We start from the raw sequence: 16,592 nt of genomic DNA on the forward strand, positions 1-16,592 counted from the left end.
CACATTATGTTGTAATATAATTTTCTCTATATATTACGAACACATGAACAGTTTGTGAAATTGATGTATCTTCTGCTCGAAACATAATGCCTGCGAGCCTGAGACAAATTTCTGACAGCAGAGTCACGGTTATCAATTGTTATTCATAACGAAGAAACCCCAAGAATAAAAAGCACATTTTTGTCTATATTTTATTTAATTATGCACAACCTTAGGCCAATATGTACAAATGTTTATTAGTACACATATGTCTGTTTTGACAGGTACCTTTCCTCACAATTTTTATATTTTCCCTTTTTTTTCTCTCTATTTTAATATTTTTTACCTAATATTATATTTCACATTATTACCTATTGTACAGTTTTTTGCACAGTTTTTTTAATCTTTTATGTCCTCTTTCTTTTTATTATTTTTTCTTTAATTTATTCATTGTAGCTGATAGTTAAATCTTGTTTATAATTCATAGCTAATAAGTTGCTTAAATATTTGGTCTCTTTTTTTTTTGTTCTTCCCTATAAAGTTCAAAGCTTTTTTTTTCAGTTTCATCATTTTGTAGCATTTTTTTTTTCTTCTTTGCGTCGTCTATTCAATTCTTATGTAATTCTATATTACTTTTCCCTTCTCTTTACCTTTATTATTTCCCGTCCCACTGTTTGTTTGTTGATTTATTTATCTTTTTTACATGCAAATTTCTTGTTTTCCTTTGACTCTGCCATCGTATTTACATTGGTGTCTTATTCTTGATAAATTCAAGCATAATGTAGCTATTTCTGTCTATTAAATTCTCTTCACTGTAATGCCATAATTTTGATGTCTGTATCAAAAAAAAAAGTTGTTAAAGCTTGATTAACTTGAATGATTATGATACTTTAAATCTGGAAACAAATGCTACAGGCAGAATACTATCACTTTTTCCAGCATGTTGGGTATGAGATTCTCAAAGTGTGCCTTCCACAATCGCAAGCCTTTTCCATCTGCTTAGCTTAGCGGTTAGCTGTGCTGTGTTTGCGGATTCCTCGATGAGTTCCTGTTCAGGCTGAATGAGCGAGGCTCTTAGTGAACGCTGATTGGACGAGCTGAAGCCTCTCGGCAGTGCGTGCTCCCAGCGATGATTCATCTTCCTGTCAAACAGGCAAGATGGCCTTCCCTTTGCCAAGCTCAGTGCAGGACGCATCCTCACAAACACACACACATACAAAAGACGCTAACTAAAAAACTAAAAATAAAAAATAAAAAAAAAACTAACAAAAACAAAAAAAGCATAGTGACACTTAATAAAACATATATTTCTCTAATTTATTCAGGAAGGCCTTATCACTATAGAAAAAGTGTCTGTGGTTTATTCCCCTGTATATAAAGGAGGTGTGGCTGTATTTGCCAGTCCTGCTCTTGCAGAAGTGACCTCGTTCTTTTAGGCCTGGATCACTTACAGTGAAAAGGTGTGTCTCACTCTCTCTTTTTCTTTGAGGGAGACTGAAATAGCCTGTCAGGAGCTGTCAGTCACAGCAACAGGGGCATGACCTGTGTCATGAGGTGTTGCCTCTGGATATGTCACTCTTACTAAAGGAGGCGTGGCTTCTGATTTCCAGTCTCAGTCAAGAAGGTTTGATCTAAGTCTCAGCAGAGAAGGAGAAAAAAAGAATAATTCAGCTCTGCTTTAATGCCATGTTTAGATATTTTATGTTTTCAGTGCTTATCTCTATTAAAGAAACTGTAAATAGCCACCATACAGAATGTTTGTCAAGTTAAAAAATAGTCTAATAGTCTAATGTATTCAGTCAGAAATTAGCTGTTGAATGCCATAATTTCTTCCAGTGCAAAATTATAAATGGCAATTACATGCAGGTCGAGCCTCTTCTGCTTTAAATATGTACAATATAAAAAATATAAAAAAAAAAACACACACACACACACTCTAGTCATGTCTTTAACCTCCGGTTAGGGTCAAAAAATGTGTTTTACAATGCAGTATTGTAGTTTAAGTAATGGTAAAAAAAAAAAAAAACACAGCAAAAAATACAGTTGCTATGGTTGCAGTTGCATGTGTGTTGGAATAAAACTCATAAATATATAAATACGGAAGCGGCACTAAAGAAGGACTACAGCAAGATCTAAGCAATCCCATTTTTTTACTTATAAATTATGTTATAAATACATGATAATAATAATAATAATAATAACAACAACAACAGACTGTTAAATAAAGTAAATAAATTAATCAATAAATCAATTGCATCCCAAATCACACACCTCCTTTATAGTATAAATTCAGTTATTATAAGTTCATTATATACAGTAGCCCATTTATACACCATCATTTCTCCACTGTGGGCACATCCCAAACCACACACACCCACACACACACACATATAACTGTTACACCACATGTTTTTTGATTGTGTAAAGAAAACGCAATACCCCGATGAAACCCACCATGTACAAGGAGGAGAAGATTCATCTGTCTCTCTGAAGACTCAAGGCAACAGCATTAAGCATAAGCCACTCTGCCACCCTCCTTTTCAATATATAATCCATGTAGATACCATCTTTGGCTGTGTCCCAGAATACACACCTTTTTCACTCTAAGGCTTATGGCCTGGTCTACAGGCATTTGTACTGTATTGTTACACTAAATTCGGCCTAAGAGGGTAATTAGATGATGAGCTGACTCAGGTGTGGTAAATGAGCTAAAATGCTAAACGCTGCAGGGTTTCGGCCCTGCAGCACCAAGCTAAAACACTCCTGACCAGAATTATCATCATCCTTCATACAAAAGAGATGAAGTGATTATATAAAAGATACAAACAAAAATGTTATTACTTTTTTCCAATGACAGACTATGTATTTTATCTCACCAAAAATTTAAAAAAGAAAGTCTGTCAACCTTTTTACACACATGTACTGTACGTTCACTGTATTTTTATTGTTAGGCCTGCGACTGCGCTCGTTGAGGGGTCGGCACAGCAGACCATCTGATTGGCACACAACTTGCCACAGGCTTTACAGCAGATGACCTTCCTGAAGCAACCCTCCCATTTTTTTTGGGCTCGGGACCGGTACTGCATCCAGGGTCTGGGCTTTGGGCATTGGCTGGGAACTGAACCGGGGCCTTCAACATGGCAGGTGAGAAATGTAATATTGAGCTACTAATGCCCTATTACCTGGATTTTCATAACTGAAAAGAAAAAAATCAACAATAAAGGTCAGATGGCTGACCTACAGTAGCTTTAAAAGAAAACAACATGCATAGAAATGAGAAATAATTAAGGATTTAGTAAAATAAATAAAGAACAATATAAAAAAGGAAAGAAGTAAGAGTATAGGATAAATAAAGAATAAATAACAAAACAACAGGAATCCAAACTAATAATTCAATCAAAAGAAACAAGAAATAAACAAACAAACAAACAATATGGCAAAAGAAATGGGAATAACAGGAAAAAAGGAAAAAAAGATAACCAAACAATAGTGATCCAAAATGACAAAATAAAAAAAGTAAGAAGAAAAAACAATGCAGCCAGAAAGCATGACTGCCTAAAAAAAGAACAAATGAAGAACAGCATACATTTCATATGAGAGTCATTTAGGTCAAAGCAGGACTTTAGACTGTGCAGAATAACAAAACACAGCTATGAAAGTAAAAACTCCCTTTTATTTCTCCATATAATCCCCTTCTACAGTAATGCATTTATCCAAAGATTTTACTAGTGCTTGGGTACCATCAAGTTAGATTTTTCTTTTTTCTTTTTTTTTCCCAGTACTCTGAAACCATAACTGGACTGCATGCTTCATGTCTGAAATGCCGGCCCCCCAGGAACTCCATTAAGAGGAAATGACTGCTGTGGGTTCTGGGCCACCTCAGCCGGAATCATCATTCACAGAAGTACAGACTTCTTCAACATGTTGGCCCAATTCAAATGTTTTACTGCAGCTAATGGCCTCACCACTGTACTGTGCCTGAAGTCTTCTGTAAATGTCAATCAGTCTTGCTCCTTCAGCCACTAGAAATTTCATCACAATCCCTGGTCTGGACTTGAAACTCACTGTGCAACATTCTTGATCCACCTTATTTCTTCATATGTTGCATCCAAGGGGGCAGACATTCTTGTATTTTTAATGTAGACTTGAGGAATACTTTTTCAGCTTTCCTGAATTACTTTTTGGCTCTGTACCTGAACAGTTTTGCTTTTTGTTTTTTAAGCCAGACAGTGACCTCTAATCATTAAAGCATAAAAACCATCTAATATAGGGAATTAACTAGTGAGAAACAGGTGCAGATAATGACAGATGATCAGGCTGTTGATTAGTTTACTGATGAGGCTGAATGCTGAGTGGTTGGAATGGACAAGAGGGGAAATGATGTTGCTGTGGTTGTTACATAAACAGCCAATCTTTAGGCAAATTGCTGCCTGTCATAGTAAAAGATTTGTTCTCACTTTTAATTTTAATTTAATCTACATCATTTACTTATATAATTTGTTTATTTAAATATTAATAATTAATAATAAAAAATATTAATTTCATTTTATAAACAAATAGGGTGGCTGCTTATGACATCACTACAGTATCTGTCAGCTGGATATTGAAATTCTACAGTACACCATTTAGTCTAAAAGTTTCACACTTCAATCAGGTGTTTTAGTTAGAGTAATAAAAAGCTCATTCGTGACATTCGTTCGAGCTGGAGCCACAGGAGAGCCACCTCAGTGATAGCACTAACAGCTAATAACAGTGAGCATACACCTCAGAATGCTGGCTAAATGCTATTTCCCATAGGAGTTTGAAAGTATGGATTAGCTTTTCTCTCTCTCTCTCTCTCTCTCTCTCTCTCTTTCACTCTCTTTCTGTGTAACTCTCTTTCTAGCTCCACTGGGAGTTTTTCGATTGTTTGGGTTTGCCCCTTCACGCCAGAGAGGAAACATTTCATTTAGTGTGGCCCCTTAATGCGATTAGTCACGACTAGCAACTTAAACCTAATTTAATGTGGAGATTTTTTCGAGATTTACTCCTTGCTGTCCTGTGTACAAAAGGAGGGCGGAGGGGAGGATGTTGATGCTGGAATTAGCATACAAAACAGGGCAAAAGGAGATGTGTATAAGCTTTAGCTTGCTAAATCTAATGCTATTTACACTTAGCATAGTTGATAGCTCTTCAACGCTAATTCGAGATAAGCTGGCTAAATCTGAAGCAAATAGGCAAAGACAGAAAGAAGAAAGAAAGAGGAGTGTGTGTGTGTATGTGTGTGCGTGCATGTGTGTGTATTAATCATACAGTTAGATTTGTCTGCAATTCATTAAAGCCAAAAAAAAAAAAAAAAAGAATTAATAACCTTAAACCTGACCGGAGACTTTGGTAAATTCAAAAGCATCCAGACATTTCGAGCCTAAGGCTTGAATTTCTGGTGATAAAAGAGAAGAAGAAATTAGCCCAAAGAATTGCTAATAGCGGTAACTGTCACATATTTTCAAGGTCGTCCCCAAAAGCACTGAAGCAAGGAGAGGAAGTATTTTCTCATTGTTCATAAGCTGAAGTTTCACTGTTTCATGCTCAAATTTCTGACAGAGACTGTAAAGGAGCAGTTTGACCAAGTGAATGTTTTATAACTGAATCTCATTCAGTTAAAAGTTATTTATTTAGAAGGAATTCCTTTAGAAGTCAAGTTAAAATTATTTATTATTAATGGTGGACATACAGTATTGACACTGAAATGCTGCTGGCAAGTGGAGGGTACGCTGCACACGTAAAAGAACATGATGCAAGTGTGATTTTTGAAGTGTTATGTGTCAAATGTAACATGAAATGCAAACTGTCAGGCATCCAAGTATTAGAGGTACAAAAAGTAAAAAAAAATATTCTATTTAAGTAAAGGTGCTATTATGTTAATGATATTTTACTTAAGTACAAGTAAAATTAGCAATCTAAAAATCGATTCAAGTAAAAAAATTAATAAAAAGAAAAACTAAGTTAAGCATAAATGTTAATTATAGTAGTTCCCTTTTTAACAGAGAAGGGAATGGGGTCTTTCTATGTAATCCAAATTACAAGTGGTTCTAACTTTGTAGTCCAAAAGGACAAGTGGTTCTAACTTTCAAATCAGCTGTTTCAAGTAAAGAAATACCCTTATCAATTAACATGAAGTCTTAAATGTGAAGTAAACAAGTTTAAATTGTCTAATGTAAAGTAAACAAGTAACTAAGTGCCAAGTAAAACAAATGTACTATGGGTCAAAGTAAACTATAAATGTCCAAGTGTAAATTTTGGAGTAAAACGTGTTCAAGCATAAAGTGTTACGTATACTGTAGGTTATAAAAAAAAATAATTACCAAGAATAATGTGCCATGGGAAATCTGTGGAAAAAAAAGTGTTCAAGTGAAAAGTGCCAAGTGTGATGTGATCAGGTTTTTAACAGTGTTTTTTTTTTTTTTTTTTTTTTTTAAGTATGTAAAATACCAATATGCAACTTAATGTACACTACATCATAAAGTGTTATAATGGCAAAGTGCTATATGTAACATGGCCAAGTGTAAAACGACCAAGTATAAAGTGCCTAAGTGGCAGAGGGGGAGCATGGAGAAGAACAAGTGAAAAAAACTTGCAAGCGACTTTGATAGACTTGTGATACAGTATTTGATAGACTTCAGGTATTATTATTATTATTATTATTATTATTATTTTGGCTTATCCTTGTCTGGATGCTCTGAAAACTTTTGTCTGGTGCAATCCAGAGAATAATCTCTGTTGTGGGTGACTGTGGTGTGAGGTGATTTTGTATGCTCTCCTCAGGCATCATGACCAGTAGATGTCCTGTCTGCCTGGGAGTTTGTTGCCTGTGATGAGTTCTGCTGTTCTCCTCACTCTCTGGAGGGACTTGTGATTGTTTTGCAGAGTAACTTCCATCCTATACAGTGATGTATACAGTCTTGCTCTCTATGAACACAGGTAGAAGCTGGTGAGGGTGTTTTGGGTTCAGTCCAAACATTTCAGCCTCTGCAGGATGTAGAGCCTCTGGCAGGCAGATCTTATGATTGTCTCTGTAAGAGGGGACCAGGTAAGGTCACCAGTTTTTCTGAGGATTGTCATAGTTTCAAAGTAGTTTGAAACTGGTTAAATCAATTTATTTTATTTAAAAAATAATCTAATTAGAAGTAATTCAGTTAAAAGTTTATCAGTTAAAGTTCATTTGCATAGATGTTTGTTTATTAACAAGACATTTGGTTAAAAGTGATTAACTAATAACTCGTTTAGGAGCAGTTTGGGTAAAAAAGTAATTCAGTTAGAAACAATATATTTGTAATTATTTAGTTGGATAGTATTTGGTTCAAAGAGATTCTGTTAGAAGCTATTTGGTCAGAAATTATTTGGCCTGTAACTTTACTTAGAAGTAATTTGGGTAGTAATTGGAAGTGATTCAGTCACAACTGAATTATTGCTGGTTAAAGGCAATTTGCTTAAAAGTGGTGTAATAATAATGTATAATAATGTAATTTAAAGACAATTTTGGTTAGAAGTAATTTAGTTGGAATTTGTGTGAATAGAACTGATTCATAAGCAATTTGCTTGAAAGTGATTTGATTAAACTTATGTAGAAAGGTTAAATGATAAGAAATGGGTTTTGGTAGAATTATGTATTTGTAAGCAATTTGGTTAGATACAACTTAGCTATAAGTGTGTGTGTGTGTGTGTGTGTGTGTGTGTGTGTGTGTGTGTGTGTGTGTGTGTGTGTGCGCGCGTGTGTGTGTTTTATGAAATATTTAGGAAGAATAGATTTGGTTAGAAGGGTTTCGACTAAAAAAGTTTTAAGGCAAAGACCAATTCATCGGTGCAATTGGTTAAATGATTTAGCATCGGTTTGGTTAAATGTGAATCAATTAGTATTATGTTTAGAAATTATTTAATTGTAAGTGATTTGGTTAATAGGGATTCAGTGGTTAGAAATTATTTAGAAGCTTTGTGCTTAAAAGTGATTTAAATTAGAAGTAATTTGTTTTAACTCAATATTCTTAAAAGTGATTAGATTTAAATTGGTTACGAGTGATTCAGCGACAAATATTGTGGTTAGAAATGATTCAGGTATAATCAGTTAAGTTCAAAGTAAACAGTCAGAAATTATTTTAAAGATTTGTTTAAAAGAAAATTAGGTGGAAAAGATTTGGATTTTAAATTAATTAACGATAAGTGCTTCCTTTAGAGGAGGTGATCCATGCAGAAATGTTATTGTGAAGTGATTTGAATGCTCTGTTTGTTTGGGCGATCACTTCGAAACTTTATTAGTTTAGTTTTTGGTTTCTTTATATTCTCCTATTTTATGGAACTGTTTATTTATTAATTCTGTTAGTCAGTATTAAGCATGTATGATGTAGTTTACATAAGAATGGCGAGAAAAGTATGTGTCAGATGGATAACTTGATTCATGTTGATATAACATTATTAATTGCTACTTAAGTATGTCATTGATGGAAAAAGAGTTTATAGAAATAGTTAAAAGGATAAAGTTAAAATAGGCTGATCATATTTAATGAAAAATAGTGACTTGTGTTGCAGGTTAAACTTTAGGCAGATATCTAAGTACTGCAAGTTTCATTAAATTCTGACAGACAGACAGACAAACAGAACCGGGTCCTCCTATGTATAAAACGTAAAGATATCATTGAAAGCGTAAGTTCTGACCAATGTACAGACAAAACCTTTCTTTTATTCATCAAGATATCTTTTAAAATGGTTTGGAAAATCATTCATAATAGTTTTTTTATATTCTGCTGTACAAGTCAGTATTAAACATGTGATGATATGCATTGGTACTTTGTTAGTAACAGTGTAATGATCTATGCAATGGTGGAAACTTTAAACACTTTTGTAAGTCGCAGATGAGAGTGTCTGCCACATGCCTAAATGTAAATGTTAATTGTGTATTTTACACAAGGGTGGAAAGGAAAGAAACGAAGGAAATGCTGTGTCAGATGGATAACTTGATTCATGTTGTTATGACATTATTAATCATAACTGTTGATATCAATATCATAAACTTGTAATTTATATGCTCATTATTTTACTGAAGTGACAAATAGAGTCTAGAGTGGAGCGATGGGGTCAGGGGTTAAGGTGTTGGACTATCTATCAGATCAGGTCCCAGCTTTAAACCTGAAGTTGCCAATGTTGGGCCCTTGAGCCCTTAACTGCTCAGATGTTTAATGAAATAAGATGCAAGTCACTCTGGATAAGTTTCAAGAGTAAATGAACCTAAATCATAGTTAACTGTGACAGTATTGATAATAGTCTGTCTCGTGCGCTTTGATCACATTGTTCTGCCCTCTATAGGTCGAGCTTTTTCTCTCTCTCTCACTCTCTGTTTCTCTCTTTCTTTCTGTACTGTATGTGTGCATACATGTGTGCATGAGTGTCTCTCTCTCTATCTTTCTTTCTTTCTCTCTGTGTCCATTCATCCCTCCTTGTCCTCCTCCCTGAATATCTCTGTCTCTTTCACGTGCATGCACTACTGTAACTTTGCTGGGTGCACTAACAACAGCATGAATCCCTGAATCCACAGCTGTGCATGTGTGTGTGCATGTGTGTGCGGGTTTGTGTGTGCATCTCTCTCTCTCTCTCTCTCTCTCTCTCTCTCTATTTGTCTTCCTTTATCCGTCTCTGTCCTTTTCCATGGATGTCTCTGTCTCTTTCTCTGGTATGCACTTAACTTTGCGGGTGCACCACAAACCATGAATCCACAGCTGTGCATGCGCGAGCGCGCGTGTGTGTGTGTGTGTGTTAAATGTAAGATCTGATATCTGGTTTCGAGTGTGCGGACGGATTGGATTGGAGCATCATTAGCGTCAGGAGCCCTGCACGCGCGCACCGCCGCCGTACTCCCTGAACACACACGCGCGCGCGGGGCAGTGTTTTTAATCGTCTGAGAGAGCGCGAGAGAGCGCGCGCGCAGGAGTGAGAGAGACAGCGCGCGCCAGATAGAGAGAGATAGAACGAGAGAGAGAGAGAGAGAGAGAGCGCGCGACGATGCACGCGCGCGCGCATCATCACCAACACCGCCACCATCATAATCATTATTATCCGTAAAAAAAAAATTACTGTTAAAATAAGGATCGGATATTCTTTTAATAAAAGAGAGAGAGAAAGAATGAGAGAGAAAGAGAAGGAGGGAGAGAGAGAGACATATACTGGAATAATCGGCACAGATTTTGCAGCCTGGCTCGTAACGGATGTCGTGATGCTGCTGCCGCTTCGGAGACGATCAGCCCGGTAAGGAATACACACACCCCGGTGGGAATGTCGAGGAGTTCAGAGAGGACAAGAGAGAACGGAAAAAAGGAGGGAAAAAACGCAGGAAAAAAATGCGTAATGAGATGGTGTGAAAGCTCGGCTTTCTGATGCGGCTTGAGTGAGGGAGACTCCGCCACGCACGGAGGATTTTATTACGGTGCGAATTGACCAGAATGCGATTTATTGTATGTGCGCTTGATTGAAAGCGTGTACAAATATTTGAAGAAAAAAAAAACGAAAATAAAAAAACCACAAAAACGATTAAAGGAAGGAAAATCACGATTTGCATGTGAGAGAGGGTGTGTATATATAAATTGCGGGCTAATTTGCTTGGAAACAATTTTTTATGTATTTATACATGTTTATATATTTTTTTTAAATGCGACAGAAAAGTAATATGTGGAAGTGGTGCGATCTCTGTGTGTGTGCGTGCGTGCGTGCGTGTGTGTGTTTGTGTGCGTCGGCGAGTGTCTCCGGGAAAAAGAGAGAGAGAGAGAAAGAGAGAGCGAGAGAGCAAGAAAGAAGGGTAGAGTAGAAGAAGGTGGATGTTGATTTGCATGAATCATGAGATCCCGCAGAAACGCCCGAATCCCGGATTATTATCTCCAAAACCTCGGATAATTCAATCCAGGATGAGAGATAAGATAATCGATGGATGTTAAACGTAGAGATTTGGAACTGATAAGAGTGTCTTGCTTTGCTCACGGTCAGCGTTTTTATCCTTCTCTCTCTCTTCTACCGAGATGCATGGGGCATCATCAGATTTCCATAGACACACACACACACACATCTGCATTCATGTTGAAGGTTTGGGGCTCTTTAATCCAAATTAAACTCGTTAACCGGCGTTAGAAAACAGGAGCGATCGGATATGCGGGGTGAGTAGATAAAGCTTGTTAAACACTCGTTTAGCGAGATCACATCTCGAAGTATGCACATGTATATTTATTCATACACATGTTTGTCTAAGCAGTGCATGTTTAGTATTCTCAATAATCATTTTTTGTTTAATCAAAGCAGTTGTCGTGTTGCTTTTTCTCATTTAAAACAAATAAATGACGGGAAATTATCTCTGTGTCCTCCTAACGTTCGCTGTAGTCCTATTTCGTCGTCTTTTATCGTACCTAAAATGTCATGAACAGCCTTACTGCTTTATTAATTAATGCATGGGACTTAAATAAATGCATTTCTTTTGGGTGAATTATTTATTTTTTATTCTTTAATGTGCCTATTTAATATGAGCGTTATGGTTCAGGGGAAAAAAACAACAACTCTATTCCGTGCCTGGTATGGTGTCTTAACGATCCTTTAGTCTTTGCTATTTATTCCGAAAAGATTGATTGTCCTTTTTTTCCCCCCTGCCTCTTCTAGATGACACCCCAGTCTGCAGCGGCACTACAGTGAACGGCGCCATTCAATTCGATGAAAATGCGTGTCTGGATACTGACACTAATCTTGCTGCTTGCCGCTTCTCTGAGCCTGGTTGAGATGTATGACAATTATGGGGAGATCTGTAGGAATCTGTGCACTTGTGAAGAAAAAGAAGGCATCCTGACGGTCAGCTGCGAGAACCGGGGCATCGTAAGACTGTCAGAAATCAGCCCGGTTCATTTTCCCACTTATCATCTTCTTCTGACGGGAAACCTGCTCAAAAAATTGTCGGTCAATGACTTTATCAACTATACTGGAGTCACCATTTTGCATTTAGGCAACAACGATATATCTGAAGTGGAGACTGGGGCTTTTAATGGACTCCAAGGATTAAGGAGGCTGCACCTAAACAACAACAAAATAGATGTTCTTAGGGATGATACATTCACTGGATTAGAAAACCTGGAATACCTTCAGATTGATTATAATTTTATTAGCATTATTGAACCCAGTTCTCTCAGCAGGCTTCACCGTCTGACTGTGCTAATTTTGAATGACAACCTCTTGTCATCGCTGCCTACAAACATTTTCCGAAATGTGCCCTTGACCCACTTGGATCTCAGGGGCAACCGCTTGAAAATGTTCCCTTACATTGGCCTTTTGGAGCACATGGATAAAGTGGTGGAATTACAGCTAGAAGAGAATCCATGGAATTGTTCTTGCGAACTTATTGCATTAAAAGCTTGGCTAGAAAGCATTGCCTACACAGCACTGGTTGGTGAAGTTGTCTGTGAGACTCCATTCAGGCTTCATGGCCGTGATCTTGATGAGGTCTCCAAACAGGAGCTGTGCCCGCGAAGAGCCATTTCAGAATATGAGATGCGTCCACCGCCACCTCTCAGCACTAATGGATATTTTCAGACAACGCCAGCAGCAGTGACATCTTCAGCCACATCCTCAGCAGTGTTGAAGTTCTCGTCTCGGCCAACCAAGGGTACTCGACAGTCCAACAAGACCAGGTCGAAGCCCACTTCTCGCATCCCAGGCAAACCCTACAATTATGGGCCAATCATAGCTTTTCAGACCAAATCTCCTGTGCCTTTGGATTGCCCTACAGCATGTACATGCAACCTTCAGATCTCTGATCTTGGGCTCAATGTCAACTGCCAGGAAAGGAAAATTGAGAGTATATCAGATCTAAAACCCAAGCCGTATAATCCCAAAAAGATGTACCTCACTGGAAATTACATCCCTGTTGTGCGCCGATCGGATTTTGTTGAGGCAGAGGGGTTGGATTTGTTGCACTTGGGAAACAACCGGATAGCACTCATTCATGACAGGGCATTTGGGGATTTAATTAACCTGCGCAGGTTGTATTTGAATGGCAATTTGATTGACCGGCTCACTGCAGACATGTTTTTTGGCCTCCAGAATCTGCAGTACTTGTATTTAGAGTACAACAAGATCAAGGAGGTTGTTGTGGGTACCTTTCGTTTCATGCCAAACCTTCAGCTGCTTTTCCTAAACAATAATCTTCTAAAAACCTTGCCAGGAGGCATCTTTTCTGGTGTATCACTCTCAAGGCTTAATCTACGCAACAACCACTTTCAAAATTTGCCCGTAAGTGGGGTTTTGGATCAGCTTAAGGCTTTGGTGCAAGTGGATCTTTTTGAAAACCCCTGGGATTGCACTTGCGATGTGGTGGGCATGAAAATATGGCTAGAGCAGCTCAACTCGGGCACTGTGGTTAATGACATCATATGCACAACTCCAAAGAGACTAGCAGGGCAAGACATGCGTGGTGTCCTTTCTGAACAACTGTGTCCTGATTATTCGGATATTGTTGTATCCACGCTAGTTCCATCAGAGGCAACCTTGGAAGCGAAGGTAATCACCACAGACAGTCCTTCGAGGGTCAACACTCCGTCAACAAGTACCGTCCCATTGTCAGTCCTCATCCTTAGCCTCCTTCTGGTCTTCATAATGTCTGTTTTTGTAGCTGCTGGGTTGTTTGTGGTGGTCATGAAACGGCGTAAAAAGTCACAAAGTGACCGCACCAGCACCAACAACTCGGATGTAAGCTCCTTTAACCTTCAGTACAGTCTTTATAGCAATCGTTCAGTACCCAAAGTCAAACCCCCGGCAGGTCATGTCTACGAGTACATTCCGCATCCTCTTGGGCACATGTGTAAAAACCCAATTTATAGATCTAGAGAAGGTACTGCTGTGGAAGATTATCCTGAGCTGCATGAGCTCAAGGTTAGCTACAGAAACACCAATGAGGAAGAGCGGGATCCAACGTCGAGGAGCCCTACATACACCGTGAGCACCATTGAGCCCCGGGAGGAGGCTTCGACTGCTCAGGATGCTGAGCATTTCTTTCGAGGGATCTTAGAGCCAGATAAAACGCCGAATAGTGCCGGAAATAGGTATGAATACAAGTACCCCAATCCTGGATCTTACACATACAACCCAAATTTTGACGTACGGCGGCAATTCTTGCATCCTGAAGGAATTAGAGAAACTATGCTCTATAGCTCAGCTCCAAGTACTGTCTACGTGGAGCCAAACAGAAACGAATATTTGGAATTAAAGGCAAAACTCCAAATGGAGCCGGATTACCTCGAAGTTCTTGAGAAACAGACAACGTTTAGCCAGTTTTAAACCTTGTGTATGAACAATGCATACTGTTAGAGATTTTCACCCCATTTCCACTGAAGGGTGCAGCAAGGTGTATGGTGTACACCATCTTAAAAAAAAGCAAACAACAAAAAAAAACAGAACAAAGGCAACAAACAAAAATCCTACAATGGGGTGTGCCAAACTGTCTTATTTTGATTTTTAAAGATACATGACATTAAAGGAAATAAAAAGGAAAAAAAAAAGCTCTTGGGATGAAAGCACGAGTTGTGATACAAAACTGGTGATGCAAAAATCGCAAAATCTATTTTTTTAATTTGACAATTGAATTGAATACACGTAAATAAACAACGTAGCTGTACAGATTAATCCAAGTACTTTTTTTCAGGAGTATAATCATGCAGATATTGCGAACTTTAACAATACAAAATTGAAAAAGAACACTGTATTACAGTGCATCTAACTGTGCAGGACAATTCCTCTGCTCTAGTCTGTAAGTAAGTAAGTATTTATTGGTATAATCTCCATGTATTTTTTAACATTATTTGATTATTCATCATTACGGCCTGTACCATTATCCCTCTGTACAAGGTTTTTGTTTGTAATTTTTTTTATCATTTATTGTAGCTTGCATTGTACAAGTGGCTTTTTTTCAGCGTGGCACACCCCTCCTGCCCCCCCCACCCTTCCTTTCCCACTTCCCAAACTGTCCAACACTCCACCTTCATCCCCAGTGTCAAAGAGAGACTTTTGCTTCATTTAAAGATTTAAAAAAAGAAGTGTCTTTGTATGCTGTCTGCACTTTTTTGAAAAAAAAAAAGAAAGAAAAAACGGAGGGCCAGCGTTGGTCTTCCCAGCTACCATTAGATGAGAATTATTATATATTAAAAATGATTAATTCATTCTTAATATGTATTTTAATATGTTATCAAAAACAAATTCATAAATGATAACTGAAGTAATAATTATGTTGTGTAATACTATTTTAATGTAACACCTATTTTTATACAAGCATTCGCAAATCTCTCTTTTTTCCCCCTATTGATTATTTTTTTTGATTGCTTTCCACTTATTACTGCACTATATTGACCAAAATATGTTTATGTCATCAATAAATATGATGTCAGGTTCTTATATACACACATATACATATATAAATATATATCACCGTTGGCAACACATTTTCTTTACAGTCCTCTGGCACAAGGAGTCAAGTGATTTTAGGAGTTACATTAGCCATGCTAATCGATACAGAGTTGTAACCATTGGTCAGAGGCGTTCCTTAAACAATCAATGCTTCTCGAATAAACATTTGATTTTCAGTGCTGGAAAAACAAAGCAGAAAAAAATGTGGTGTAGTAGGAGGTTATTAGCAGTGAAAATTGAAAATGGCAGGGTTAATATCGCAATAGCTGCAGGCCATGTCATCCATTCGTTGCTCATCTGCTGCATTTTAATAAGACATTCTGAAATCTCTTGATTGCATGAGGCTGCATTTTGATTTCTGACTCTAATGTGTGTTTTTACTTTTTTTTATTGGTATTCAATTTATTTCCTGATAAACTATTAAGGTTAATTGATCTGAGATTTTCTTCTGCAGAAAGAAAGTATAATACTCTCAAACAACAAAAGCAGCAGCAGCAAAAAGAACAAAAAGCTAAAACAATTCCTGGTATCTTGTGCCTTTTGGACCACCCAATGTTTTGACATGATAAGTGCACATGACGATTAGCCAATCAAGCTCAAGCATTTTATGATCACCCATTTTACGGATATTTGATTCATACTGTATGCGTTTATTACTTTAACATTTTGTTCTACAATGAAAACAAGAACAAAAAGGACAAAACTTTTTTTATATGCACTAAAACAATAAATCAAACATTTCATTATTTTATTTTTTTCAGAATAATAAAATATTGAATTGTTTTTAGCTGTTTTTACTTTCTTATCGGCCAATCAAATATTAACCAATCCAAATATGCAGAACGTTTCAGCGTGAACAGAGGCAACCTGGATGTGTGCTGTTCTACAGACTATTCTCTGGTTCAAAAATATATACTCTCGAAGCTTATTGTTTTTATTCAAAAAAAGAAATAAATCAAAATAAACCATGCGATCAGTTTATTGAGAATTAAATGTTCAGTGATTCTTTTTTTTTTTTTAAAAAACATGTATTTTATAAAAGCCATGTAGTGATTCATATTAGCTGGACATCAGGACATTACCATCTGTGATCTACCCACTAACTGAAGTGTTCACTTTAGTCTCTAAATGAAGCTGAAAGGAACAAAAACAAGTAGAGAAAT

At 37.2% G+C, this 16,592-nt stretch overlaps 1 protein-coding gene across 3 annotated transcripts; it reads left to right on the forward strand.

The window, feature by feature from the left end:
• Positions 1–10,015: 10,015 nt before the first annotated feature.
• On the forward strand, positions 10,016–16,370 carry LOC128507064 (SLIT and NTRK-like protein 5). 3 transcript variants are annotated; one of them, XM_053477703.1, is made up of 2 exons: positions 10,016–10,251; positions 11,644–16,370. In XM_053477703.1, the coding sequence occupies exon 2, from the start codon at positions 11,695–11,697 to the stop codon at positions 14,305–14,307; it is 2,613 nt and encodes an 870-aa protein (XP_053333678.1). In that variant the 5' UTR covers positions 10,016–10,251; positions 11,644–11,694; the 3' UTR covers positions 14,308–16,370. The 3 variants fall into 3 exon arrangements, with proteins under 3 accessions (XP_053333678.1, XP_053333680.1, XP_053333679.1); XM_053477705.1 differs by lacking the exon at positions 10,016–10,251 and adding an exon at positions 10,810–10,978; XM_053477704.1 differs by lacking the exon at positions 10,016–10,251 and adding an exon at positions 11,000–11,150.
• Positions 16,371–16,592: the final 222 nt, after the last annotated feature.

This window comes from Clarias gariepinus, chromosome 18, assembly GCF_024256425.1.
Source record: "Clarias gariepinus isolate MV-2021 ecotype Netherlands chromosome 18, CGAR_prim_01v2, whole genome shotgun sequence".
Taxonomy (NCBI): Eukaryota; Metazoa; Chordata; class Actinopteri; order Siluriformes; family Clariidae; genus Clarias; species Clarias gariepinus.

What these genes read in the sequence shown, in the direction of transcription:
- LOC128507064 (XM_053477703.1), top strand. Translation starts at nt 11,695, where the DNA reads ATGAAAATGCGTGTCTGGATACTGACACTAATCTTGCTGCTTGCCGCT.